At 33.0% G+C, this 13,594-nt stretch overlaps 1 protein-coding gene across 1 annotated transcript; it reads right to left on the bottom strand.

The window, feature by feature from the left end:
• Positions 1-6,792: 6,792 nt before the first annotated feature.
• Positions 6,793-11,703, bottom strand: LOC105136391 (boron transporter 4-like). The gene is made up of 14 exons (XM_011041703.1): positions 11,236-11,703; positions 10,853-10,958; positions 10,684-10,766; positions 9,882-10,074; positions 9,655-9,793; positions 9,389-9,554; positions 9,129-9,295; positions 8,842-9,015; positions 8,655-8,750; positions 8,448-8,564; positions 7,926-8,233; positions 7,319-7,598; positions 7,093-7,230; positions 6,793-6,923 (listed from the first exon to the last, which is right to left on the bottom strand). The coding sequence occupies exons 2-14, from the start codon at positions 10,954-10,956 to the stop codon at positions 6,891-6,893; spliced, it is 1,998 nt and encodes a 665-aa protein (XP_011040005.1). The 5' UTR covers positions 10,957-10,958; positions 11,236-11,703; the 3' UTR covers positions 6,793-6,890.
• Between the last annotated feature and the right edge of the window lie 1,891 nt (positions 11,704-13,594).

Below are 13,594 nucleotides of genomic sequence, written 5' to 3'. Positions count from 1 at the left end.
TATTAATAAAATTAACACTTAAAAAAACATTAATAAAAATTAAAAAAAACCTGTATAAATAATGCAAATGAATTGCATTGTTCACGTGAACAGTGCAATTCAATGTGAACAATGCAGTGAATTTCATTGTTCATGTTAATTGCACTGTTTACTGAACAATACAATTAACATATACAGCAAATGAAAAACAATATTTATCTGCTTTTTATTAACTGCGTTTCAATCGTAAAAATTATATGGACCCATGCATAATAAATCAATTTTTTTCTTTATCAAATGATTACAAACTACGTTTTAATTAAAACGCAGCCGCAACCGCGTAAACAAACACCACTGATATCGCTTTTTGCCATTGTGCCACTATTATGATTGGTGACTGTCATTCGAGAGTTTTTTTTTAATTTCCAGGTGTGATGCATAAACAATGCAATCTGTACACAGAGAGGAAACACCATGGTAATGTTTCTCTTGCACAATATGTCATAATGTAATGTTTTGATTAGTGAAATGGAGCTTAAACCTCATGTGATAGTAATGGGGGATGCGTCTTACATGCGCCTTTTTCATTGTCGTGGAGCCGTGGCTCCCTTGACCAATTGAAAACCTCTCTATATATGAATCATAGAAAACATTTTTAGCGTCTATATTTTTCCTTTATATGGAATAAGAGTATTTAGAAAAACTGACTAACCGATTAAATTGAAAAAACTGAGAAAAAAATAACTAAAAAAACCAAACCGATAAAAAAAACCGAATAAACCAATTAAAAAATAAAAAAAAGTCACCCAGTCTGGTCCAGTTCTTGTTAAAAAAAACTTAAACTGATTAAATCGGACTAAAGTGAACCAGTTTAATTAAATAAATAAAAAGTATAAAAAAAAACATTCTAAACCTAAATACCCCAGCCCTACCTTTCCAACCCCCCTCTGTTTACCTTTTCTTTCTTTCTTGCGGCCACACCTTCCTTTTCCCCTCGCTTCATGTACTCTTACATTTTGTTAATGAGCTCCAGGTTCCTTTCTTGTCTTTCACAGCTCTGTATCCCACTCTTTCACCTTTTCAATTCCTCTATTTTATTCAAAGAGTTCTGCTTTCCCCTTTCCCCCTTCCCCCTTCCCCTCTCCCTTGCTCCCATTTCAAGCCACCCCACCTGTCCCTCCCTCCCTCCCTTTGTGCTTTTCTCTCTCATATGTTAACATTAAATCTTTCATCACTCTGGTTTATGGTCACTTTTCCTATAAGTGAGTTGAGCCTTATACCATGCTGCCCATCTCTTGAAAAAAAATCACTAGCCTAATGTGATGGGCTTTGGCGAACAAGCAGATTAAACCAGTTCTTATTAGAATCTCATTGATTGGGACGCTTATCGTGAGTGGCAAATCGGCCTCCTACTCTCTGGTTTATTTCATAGTTGCCTTGCAACAATGGTAGCAACTAAAACATTTTGGTTTTTTTGATTTTTAATGTTAGAAAACCGATCCAAACCGAACAAAACCGATTCGGTTTGAACCGGTTCTCAGTTCGGTCTGGGTTATATTAACCAGGAATGCTATTTTCTGGTTTGGTTGAATTTCTGAGTTTAAACTAGACCGAACCGGACCGTGAACACCCCTAATATGGAAGTTGATAAAGCCCTAGTGTTTTACATCAGGGAAATTGGAGATAACTATATAATAAAGGAAGAAAAGAGTGAATAAGCAATCAATTACTTCACATCAAAAGTAAGAGCAATAATAACAATTTTCAGTTAAAAATCCAGCCATTGCTTTTATTCACTACTGGAAAATATGTAGTTTGTAGGTGTTTTTTGTATAATGGATATGGTATTGATGCGACAGAATTTCACCTTTGGAATCTTGTAGTTCTATTAGAACTTTAATTTGGAGTTGAATATTAAAGGGACTAGAAATTAGAGGATGTGGCGGTTTTTAATGGACAAAACTTAATGATCTGTTATTGGCTGGCTTCACTTCTTTTAAGAACATTTTAAATGAGGTTTATGTTAAAATAATTAAGATCAAATACAAAAAGCAGGCTATAATTCTAAATGACCTATTTATTATAAGTGCTTTGTCTTAATCTAAATACAAATAAAGTATATATATGTTAAACTGAAAGTACTATTCTACCCTTAATAAATAAAACTATATAAATATTATTTAACATCTCCCTTCAAACTCAAGAAGTGATAGCTATAAGCATCGAGAGTTTGCTAACCAGAAAATGAAAATGACAGATGGAATACGCCTTGGTAAAGAAATTTGCAAGGAAGAAAGAACAAAAGGCAAAGCAATGGTGTTATGCTTGAGATGATGACGAGTAAGATGACAATCGATCTTAATGTGTTTAGTTAGCTCATGAAAAACCGAGTTGTGAGCAATCTGAATAGAACTCTAGTTGTCACAATACATAGAAGTAGGATGAGAAAAGAAAATTCTTATATCAGTAAGTAACCAACATAATCAATAATCTTTTTGGAAATAGATGTCATGGCACGATATTCTACTTCGGTGGATAATTGAGAAATAATGGATTGTTTCTTGCTCTTCCAAGAAATAAGAGAATTATATAAAAAGATACAAAACCCGGTAATAGACTTGCGATCTGTGAAATCACTACCATGATTAGCATTAAAGTATGCACGCAATTCCAAAGAAGAGGTGGATGAAAGTAAAAGATTCTAAAAAACCGTACCTCAAAGATATCGTAAAATACGAAGAGTAGCTGCGTGGTGAATAGTAGTAAGAGAAGTAACAGACTGACTAACAACATGAACAATATATACAATATTTGGATGAGTAATAGTGAGATATACCAAACTCCCAATAATAGTACGATATAAAGTAGGATCTATCAAAAGTAAACCATCATAAGAAGAGTACCTTGCGTTAACCTTAATAGGAGTATCTACAGTTTTGCTATCAATAAGTTTAGCCTACTTAAGAATATCTGCAACATATTTTAACTAGGAAAGAAGGTAACCTCTAGGTGAGTATGCTACCTCAATACCTAGGAAATATCAAAGATAACCCAAATCCTTCATTTCAAATCATCTAGCTAACTTTGTCTTCAAAATTGAAATACCATCAATGTCATCACTAGTAATAATCATGTCATAAACATATAAAGAAAAAATGATACAACCTGCATTAATGCAATTAATAAAAAGAGCAGAATCATGTCTGCTAGAAATAAAGTTAAGAGATGAGATCACAATAGAGAATTTCTCAAACCAAGAATGAGGGGCTTATTTGAGACCATATAATGCTTTCTTAAGCTTACAAACATATCCAAAGTTATGTGAAATACTAGGAGGGGGTGCCATATAAACTTCTTCTTAAAGATATCAATTTAAGAAGATATTTTTAACATTAAGCTGAGAAATATGCCATTGATGAATCGAAGCTACGACAATAAGAGTATGAATAATAGTCATTTTTAGAACTGGGAAAAATATCTCTTCATAGTCTATACCATATTGTTGAGAGTATCCTTTTACAACTAGTCTAGCTTTGTATCACTAAATAGACCCATCAAAATTAGTTTTGATCTTATACACCCAACGACAACTAACAACACTCTTACTAGGAGGTAAAGGAATCAAATCTCAAGTATTTGTCTTATGCAAAGCAGAAAGTTTCTCATCCATAGCTTACTGCCAAAACGAATCAAGAATTGTCTCTTTATAGAAAGAGGGCTCAAAGAGACAATGAATAGAAACTAAAAAGAAAGTAAAATATGAAGAATAACAAAAATAAGCAAAATCTGGTAGTTTTGGGGACTTATGAATACTGATGGACTGACGTCGAGGTGGATCTATAATTTCAGATGAAGCTTGAGGGGCTGTAAATGAGAATAGAGCTTCAAGTGTGCCAAAGAGTAAAGTACTAATACTTGCAGAGTTATGAGTACAAATTAATTGAACATGGAGAGATGTATCATTACTAGAATCCTCAGAAAAGGGATTTATATGAATAAGATCAGATTTAGTCAGGCTAGGAGTAGTAGATGGAATAGAAAAGAAAGGTATATACTCAAGTAAGACAATATAACGAGACATATAAAGTTTCTGAGTTATTGAATTAAAATAATGATACCCTTTTTTACCATCACCAAAACTTAGAAAGACACAAATAACGGATCGAGAGGATAGCTTATTGCATTCTATATGAGGATGAAGAATGAAACAAGTACAACCAAATACTCTAAATAAGAAATAATTAGGGACATACCCTTATAACTTTTCAAAAGGAGATAAACCCGAACTATGAGAAGATGAAATCGTATTAATCAAACTTACAGTAGTAAGAATAGTTTCTCCCCAAAACTCATTTGGAACAAAAGTAGACAACAAGAAAGAATGAGTAGTTTCGATAATGTGCCTATATTTTCTTTTAGCAACGCCATTTTGCTTAGGAGTATCTATACATGAAGTTTGGTGAATGATTCCATTTAAGGCAAGCAATTGGAAAATTTTATTAAAGGTGTATTCCCCACCTAGATCACACCTAAAGCATTTGATCACAACAGAATATTGAGTTTTAATAAGAGCTCAAAAAGCTGCATATATCTCAAAGAATTTATAAAAATATTTCATTAAATAAACCTAACAATAACGAGTATGATCATCAATAAAAGAAACATAATATCAAGACTCTCTTTTTATGGCAATAGAAGAAGGTCCCCATACATCAAAATCAATCAAATTAAATGGCGAAAAAGAAACAGAGATACTTTGATTAAAAGATAAAGTGAAAAATTTTGCCAATTTACATCCACTACAATCAGAAAAGTCACAAGTTTTTAAATTACCTAAAGCTCCCGTGGATGCCAAAAATCTCAAACAAGAAGATGAAACATGACCTAGACGGGAATGCCATAAATAAAAACTAACTCAAATAAAAGAAAGACAAATTAATAGTAGTAGCAGCAGCGACATCGACAATAACTGATACTTTTAACTCATTTAAAATATATAGTCCATTCTCCCTATGACTTGTTCTAATCAGCTTCTGAGATTGTAGATCCTGTATATAACAAAAAGAACTAGAAAACATGACTAAATAATCACCAGAATCACACATTTGACCAATAAATGCAAGATTCAATTTAAGTTTTGGAATAAGATAAACATTAGGGAGAGACAAGTGAGGGATGACAAGATAACCAACACCTACTAAGGGTATATGAGTGCCATCAACAATCATAACAGAAATGAAAGACGAAGGGAACATAAAGGTAAAAGATGAGGAATCTGGAGACATATGATGGGAAGAACCAGAATCCATAACCCATTCAGATTGTAACATACCTAAGGAACTATGAGGCAATTGACCTATAGAAGAAGCGAACATTGCTTGTGTCTATAAAGAGAGAAACTTCTAAAATTGCTTAGCCAAAGTATTAAGATAAGTAATAGAGTTGGGGGAAGCTATTGCTACGGTATTGTGGTATGGTAATTTATAACCCTGAGATGATCTATGAGCATTAGATTGTGACTGACTGTTAGGCTTCCAAACTTAATTCTGATGTTTCAACTTAGGACATTTAGCCTTCCAATGATCTTTCTACTTATAGAAACTGCACTCATCGAAGCCAACCCTTGTGCAAGACTTGTTCTGATGATTAGAGAATGGTTTAGAAGGTACTGTTAGTATAGAAGGATTTGAAATAGAAAGAATTTTCTTTTCAGTATAAGACTGAAGACATATTTCTTTATCCAATAACTTACTGACAATAGAGACAACAGAAGGTAGTAGAGAACGATGTGGAATTAAACCTCTAAGTTCTTCGAAATCACTGCGAAGTGGTGTTAAAAATTGTACCAATCATTACTGTTCTCTACGCTCAATATAGGCACCACATGCCTTTAATTTTTGCTAATTCTATAAAAGCCAATTGATCCCAAAAATCTGTCATAGTAGAATAAAACTCTTAAATACTTATATTCTTTCGATAAAAAGCTTATATGTCATTTTCTAATTGATAATGTGGAATTAAACCTTTGTAGATGATCCCAAACCTCTTTTGCTGTCTCATACTTCAATTGCGTAAATATCGAATGCTCAATAGAATTGTTGATCCAAGTAATGATCTTTGCATTATTTGCTTCTCATGTATCTATCAAAATAGTATCTCACTCCTCAATATTCTTAGGTATCATATAAGTTCCACTAACATACCCCTACATCTTCTTACCCTTAAGAAAATTTCTCATTACATAACTCCAATATGAATAATTCTTTCCATCCAACTTTATATTCACAGACTAAAGTAAATCATCTCTTTCAGTAGCCATACGAAATAGTCACGGAGAACCAAAATGCAAAAACAACGAAAAACAAAAATATCAAATTGCAGAAACTAAATAAAGATTGCAGAAACTAAACAAATATCTTCTTGATGAAATATCAAAATAATTATAGAAATTAAATGCAAATACCAAATTGCAGAAACTGAAGGGAAGTTGAAATACCATAACATACACAAATAATTGAAATATCAAAATAATTGCAAAAACTAAATACAAATAAGTTGAATCTGCGAAGCTGTATTAGAGATTAAGTCTCGTTTGATAAAACCAGTTCTAATATCATACTAAAATAATTAAGATCAAACACAAAAAAAAAAACTAAAATTTTGAATAATCTGTTTATTATGAGCGTTTAGTCTTAATCTAAATACAAATAAAATACATATAAATTAACTAAAAATAACATTTTACTTTTAATAAATAAAATTATATAAATATTATTTACCAATCTAGAATCTAGTCTCTCTGTCTGTCTTTTCCTGTAACTATCACATGATGGGATTCTTTTCTCGTTGAAGTATCATTTTTCATTATCATCCTTTAAATTTTTTAGTCGTGATCAAGATGGTTTATCGTCTCATTCTGGTTGGACAGCACCCTCAGGATAAACCTGCAACGACAAAAAAAAACCTGTAAGCATCAAATTCTTGTATAGAAATTTGAAATGCATTTGTGCTCGTACAGGAAACGTGTGCTTCCCAGACGTAGCATAGCACCAATAGTCCTACTCTTGAACATGATGTACTTTTTCCTTCTCAGGAGTAAAGAAACCAGAATACCTGAGTATTTTTCTCTTCACTGAAGCTTACAGTTCTAACCTTCAACTCCCCTCTGCTGGTAGTCAGCTCGTCAAATATCTCAGCATCACACATCTCCACTTCCCCTTCCTCGTTTCCAAGAACATGTGCTTCTCTTTCCTGATAGAATGCCACAGAATTTAGTATCAACTCGACGAAAACTACAAAGTATCAGAAGACATCTTGATAGATCTGGAGAATAATATACCTTGAAAGAGAGGCTGAGAGACAGTCGTTGGGTTCCGGTGATCTCCTCATACTCAGCTGCATCTAGTTCCCGCAAATGATTTGGACAGAACAACTTAGGAAGGATGTGTTGTCTTATGCTGATGAGAACAAAGAACGGCAAAGGGAACAAGATTCCAGCTATCGGAATCCATGTCACACCATAACAGAATAGGAAATACACGAATTGGAAGATTGTAAATATGGCAATGTATTTGAATGGAACTGATTCCACAAAAGAAGCATGAACCCCCTCCAAGACCCTGCCAAAAAATGAATTTCAGGCACAGATGTAACTGGTAAATCATAGGCAGCTAATAACAATACATGTCAGAATGATGAAGTAGTATTTACCTGCAATCAGGAAGTTTCTAAAAACAATTAACATTTATAATGAATTTATTATCTTGAAGGAAGTACAGTTTTATTCTTTTACCCCAAAAATATAAGTTTTCCGAAATGCTGAGAAAAAATAGAACAATTTTGGTTCGATCTAGTTTTTTAGATTCCATAAAACAAGATTTGAGAAAACTGTTCTCTAATTCTAAAATGCTAGTTGAATTGTTAACTCAGAATGACAAAGAACTTACTTGTAGCGTCGGCCAGGTGTAACGAAGAGAAGTAGCATTCTTTCCCAGAACTGGTTCCCAGGGAGACTGTCGATTGCCATGTAAGCAAAATATCCCCAAAGGACTGATGTAGGTATCAACTTTATTGCAGGCACAGCACTCACTGATGCTGCCACAAGTAGTGACTGCAGAAAATTGCTTACTCTTTGCTCATTAACTCGGACAGGCAAGTAGGCATCAATGTGCTTCTCAGGATCAAATTTATCCTTTGGATTTTCTCCTTTCATGACTGCCTCCTTCAGGGCTTCCAGCTCTCTAACTACTGTAGTCTGCATATCAGAAAATCATGGTGTTGGCATTAATGTGCTGAGAGGATTTGGGAACTTTACCATCTTCCTGGAGACAAACTAATGTTCTTAGAATTTGTAAACATACAACTTGTACAAGTCATTTGTAAGAAAATGCTCATGTTTTTGGGTGTAGGAGGCATTACAATGTTATTTTCAACACGATGCTTAAGTTTGTACTGATCAAAGAACTTACAATTCGACTGCTGTCCATTTCAATGAACACATCCTGCATCATGCCATAGATTTCAGAGTTGCTAGCTTTCTGCTTGATGCTTTCTTTGGCACTTTCCACCATCTTCCTTCGAATCAACTGTAAATGATCAAGCAGATCGTATAAGCATCTAGAGGCTGCTCATCTAATTACCTTAAGAAGTTCTCCTTCGAGATTCTGTAATCTGACCTGTCTTTTGAGGACAGCAAGGCTCTTAGTATGCATAGGAGACTGTGGTAGAACACCATTAGAAGGAGGTAGCCCAAGTATTCCACAAAGCAAAGTCTGAAACCAATCAGTCGACAGTAGAATATTAAGTTTTCAAGAAACATAACGGAAAGAAAAGCCAGCTTTAACATATGTGGATGGTGTGTACCATAAAGCTCAGCAACAAGATGTCATAATGATACGCAGAAGGATTTTTAAGATTGAACTCCTTTTGTTGTGCCATCTGGGATGCAACACTGTGGTCAAAAAAGTAGAGCCCTGCTATCATCACAGCAGGAACAAAGGCAGCAAAGATATATGCTGGGGGGACATTCCCCATATCCTGTAATTTGATGCGACAATAGATATTAGCTGCAAGTGTCTAGAAGCAGACAAAACGGTCATGCACAAAACAAAGTAAATAAAACTTGGAAATTCAAATCAACTTTTGGTTACCTTGATGACAGTCCAGTGATGTAAGGATGCAGATTCCCATGGAAGAGGGCTAAAAAGTTTTCTGGGAACCCCAGAAGGAACTTTGCTTGGTATACTAAATGAAAGTGCTGTCCACACCACAACCATTAAAGGAACACCATAGTCTGCAATAAAACTTCTAAACCAACCTGGAACAACATCGTGCAACAATTTCAAATTCCTTGTGTTCACGTATTAATTTCTAACCAAAATGCAAAATTGTTAAAGATTGCTTCACAAACCTGTGCCATACCACCATGCTCTTGCCCTTCTACTTTTTAATGCAGTATAAAGAAGGCCAAAAGTGAATATGATACCCAGAAGTCCATTAGTGTAAAGCCACTGAAATTGATACCTATCTAGCTTCGGGTCTTCAGCTTTGGGAATTTCAAACTCGCTGACCATGCCCTGTGATCCAAACATTGTGCAACATATTTTAGTAGCATCACCCTCATCAAGTTGCTATTCACTCACTCAAACAATTTTTTTTTGTATTGATTGTACTCACCTTGATAGCCTCTTGCATGAACAAAACAGCAATCAACATGCCAAAAAGTTCGCCTGCTACTCGAGTAAACCGATTGATTATAGCACACGCATTGAATATTGCAAGAAGGAACAGCAAAAGAGCTGTCCAGACGCAAACCCTGCGGCGGTCACCAGAAAAATGAATGCATCAAAAAACCCAGATATGAGAAACAATTTTAAGCATTTAACAAAACAAATTTCCTATACCATCCAGCCCACGCCAAGAATAGTTTTTGCCCTAATTCTTCCCTTCCTTTGGCAAATTTGTACAGATAAGTGTACATTAAAACAGTGGGTTCTGCAACTCCTAATATTAATAGAGGTTGCCCACCAAGTATTGAGTGTATGATGCCACAAAGAGCAGTAGAAGCTAAAGTTTCCACTGTGCTCAAGCTTCCATCTACAAACAGAAAATTATAGAAATTACATTACTTTCGAACTCCTTAAATGCAATCATGGACCTTAGATTAAGATAGAAAATTGCAGCTAATAGTGCAAGGAGATTAAGTTAAGAAGAAATCAAATATATCCTTAGGATTTCATTTTATTGGTTTACCTTCTATGCACCATGCTGCAATATATTTGAAGGTGTATAAGAGTGGTAGTGGTTACTTTTCAAAATGTTTTTTATTTAAACATACATTAAATTTTTTTTTTTATTTTCTAAAAAATATTTTTGATATCAATATATCAAACTATATAAAATAAAATTTTTTATTTTCTAAAAAATATTTTTGATACCAGTATATCAAACTATATAAAATATTAAAAAAATTAAATTTAAGCTAAAAAAAAACACCAAACGGTGCCTCATTCCTGTATTCTATCAGAGGCAAAATAATGTTGTGCTTTTGAGGATTACCATTTACTTTCCTAGTCTTTCACTGTCTGAAGTTAAAAAAAGGGAAGCACTACAATTTCTACAAGTGAGAATATCCACCTTTTGCTGGGTTATACTTTTCTAAAGAAGAGTGATTAGGAGAACATGAGGAGGAGAGGAAGTAGCAACCTGTATCTCTTCTAAGTTGCTCGCCGAAGGCAATAACAGGAAGGGCTGAAGCGAAGAAGATATACGTAGTTGGTGCCAGTATACTGTCAGAAAAGTTAGAAAGAAAATTTAGATAAAATTTCAAAGACAGGATGGGAATATTATGCTACTCGAGTTGAGTAATAGGTACCCGAATCCAGAAAGAATGCCTGCAACCCAATCTTGTTTATAGCAGGCTGCTCTTCCTCTAACATCGTTTAGGATGCCTCTAAACGGAGTTCTAATGTGCTCCATCTCTGAATTAAAAGGTTTTATTAGTATCAGATAGGAAAAAAAAGATACTGAAGACGAATCAACTCAAAAAAGAGAAGGGAAAAAAAAAAAAAGTGGTGTGGGTGAACGAGGAAATCTTGACAACAAAAGAGAAGGAAAAAAAAAAAAAAAAACGGGGGTGTGGGTGAACGAGGAAATCTTGACCAAAAAGAAAGAAAGAAGATAATCTCTTGCACTTCCAAGCCCAGGTGATACCATTCAGGAGGATTGATCGACAAAAATCTTACTCCTTTTTCTTACAAAGAAGGAAATCAAGAAAAGAAAAGAAATATAGTTTTGTTGCTTTGTCCTCCATGTTATCAGCATCCAACCACAGATTTTGTTACCGAAACAACCAGACGTTCGCTTTTCATTTTTTCACAGACAGGGAACAGAAAAGGAAAAGGAAGCCAGGAAGCAGAAATTAAACAAGGTTACGTGAAAACCAGAACAATCAAGTCTTGAACATGCAGCCAAGAAGTGAACAAGAAACGCTCAGGTTAGCGCAGAAATGTGCGAGTTTGTATGAGTAAAATGGTAGTGCTGAAAGAGAGATTCAGAGAAAGAAATACCAGAGAGAATGCTTGCTGTCTTTTCCTTCCAAATAGGAAAGTTCAGCAGGAATTTCGATGGAGAACCAGAGACCAAATGTGCGTTTGTGTTGAATAACTTTTGTTCTCTGGTTGGCGGCTTCTTCTACAGGACTTTTCTGCAATCTCTTTTAGAGACTAGCCCTGTTTGTTTAACAACATACAACAAATAGCCAACATATATAGTTGAGTTCTAATACACATCCTCAACTACGTCCAACTATAACCACTAAAAATCGTTAAGGTCTAATACACAAAACTCCAATAATAATTGATGTAAAAAAAACAATATAAAAAAACAACAAGCAGAATCTAAAATAAAATTATACTTATACATCCACCACATATAAATTGTAATTTAAAATTTATTAGTGAATATTTTTCTTTAAGCAGCACGTCTCTCTAAAGGGTGTACATGTTCTTGAATAAAATAAATATCAACCTAGAAAAAACAAAATTATCAAGCATATTATTTAATTTTTTAAACTAAATAGAAAAATATAATTAAAAAAATTCCTTAAAAACCTTTTAGACCACATAATTGATATCCAATTAATCCTATACTCAAATCAAATCCAATCCCAATTATTTTATCCCTTTTTGGTGAAGGAAAAGAACTTGGATGATGAGTTTTTTGAGCTGGAGGTGGCGGCAATATGTACATTGATGGAGTTGTGGCAATCAATTACCAATGATATGATTGCAATTACCAATCAAGATGATTCTTCTAAATGAGAATCGGTTTTGAGATAGAAGAACAAGCTACATATACATGTTCAACCCCCCTTTTTTTTTTTTTTTTTTTATCAAGCATCAAAGTGAACTTTGGACTTATTATTGATCTTAAAATCTTGATTTTCAAGCAATAATTATTATTTCTCTCTCTCTCTTTCGAAATATATATAGTTCAGTTTATAGACTCAATGTATATGACTAAAAAATCATATGTTTTTTACAGTATTAATAAGAAATAAATATCTCTTATATATTATTAATGAGATAATAAATACGGCAGGTCTGTTAAGAGATATTATATATATTTATGAGTATAAAAAAATAATTGTATTAATATTAATGATTATTCTAGATGAAAAGACATGATAGTATATCATGCCTTCAATATTTTTATTTTAGAAAATCATCTACGATCAAGTATATGACCTTAAAACTTAATAATAATTGAATCCAAATGCTTAACATATTAGACCCATACTATCTTAAACTTAGCTGACTCTCAAGTCTAATTTAGAGTGAGTTTGGTATATTTATCAGACTCACGCTACTTTGAATTTGACTAACTATCAAGTTCAAATCCTTTAAAATTTGACACGATTGCTAACACAATTTACTTTTTAAGAGTATTTCTATTTATAAAAATCTTACAAAACAAATGTTGACTCATCATTCAACATATCCTTTAGGTAACCAGGTAGGTTGCTTACAGTGACGGTGTTAAAAATTTTTAAATGAAGGGGCAAATTACTAACAATATTATATTATATAGATATGCATTAGAAATCAGTTCAAAACATATATACTAATTCATATTAAGTAAAATTAATATGAACCTGTAGGATTTTTTTTATCATCATTAGTATCTACATAATAACTAATACAACTACATAATAACTTACTATTAAATAAAAGTCAGTTGAGTTATCTAATAATTCTAAATTTTTTATGTGGAATTCATAGTAAAATACATATTTATTCATCAAAATCAAAACTTATTTCAATTTATATCTATAAGCATATAATAAGTATGCTGATTAAATTATACTTAATTATTTGTAGACATTTAATTGGGAATAATGCTTGAAAAACATGTTTTATACTTAATATTTTACTTATTAAAAAATTATGTGAAAATATTAAATTTTAATAAATTACTTTATCAATGCAAGAGACGTCAAGAATAATGGTTTTGTATAAATATTAATTTATTTTTTATAATAAAAAAAGAAATATTTAATTGATTAAATTAGCAGATTTAAACATTTATTTTAAACATATTCATATCAAAACCCCTA

Source organism: Populus euphratica, unplaced genomic scaffold (assembly GCF_000495115.2).
Source record: "Populus euphratica unplaced genomic scaffold, PopEup_1.0 scaffold174.1, whole genome shotgun sequence".
Lineage (NCBI taxonomy): Eukaryota > Viridiplantae > Streptophyta > Magnoliopsida > Malpighiales > Salicaceae > Populus > Populus euphratica.
This window is presented reverse-complemented; position numbering and strand designations above follow the sequence as displayed.

What these genes read in the sequence shown, in the direction of transcription:
- LOC105136391 (XM_011041703.1), bottom strand. Translation starts at nt 10,956, where the DNA reads ATGGAGCACATTAGAACTCCGTTTAGAGGCATCCTAAACGATGTTAGA. An exon ending in GGCATTCTTTCTGGATTCGG is followed by an intron (nt 10,767 to 10,852) that starts GTACCTATTACT and finishes CTTTTCTGACAG; the next exon opens with TATACTGGCACCAACTACGT. An exon ending in ACACCTGGCCGACGCTACAA is followed by an intron (nt 7,599 to 7,925) that starts GTAAGTTCTTTG and finishes ATTTTTTGGCAG; the next exon opens with GGTCTTGGAGGGGGTTCATG.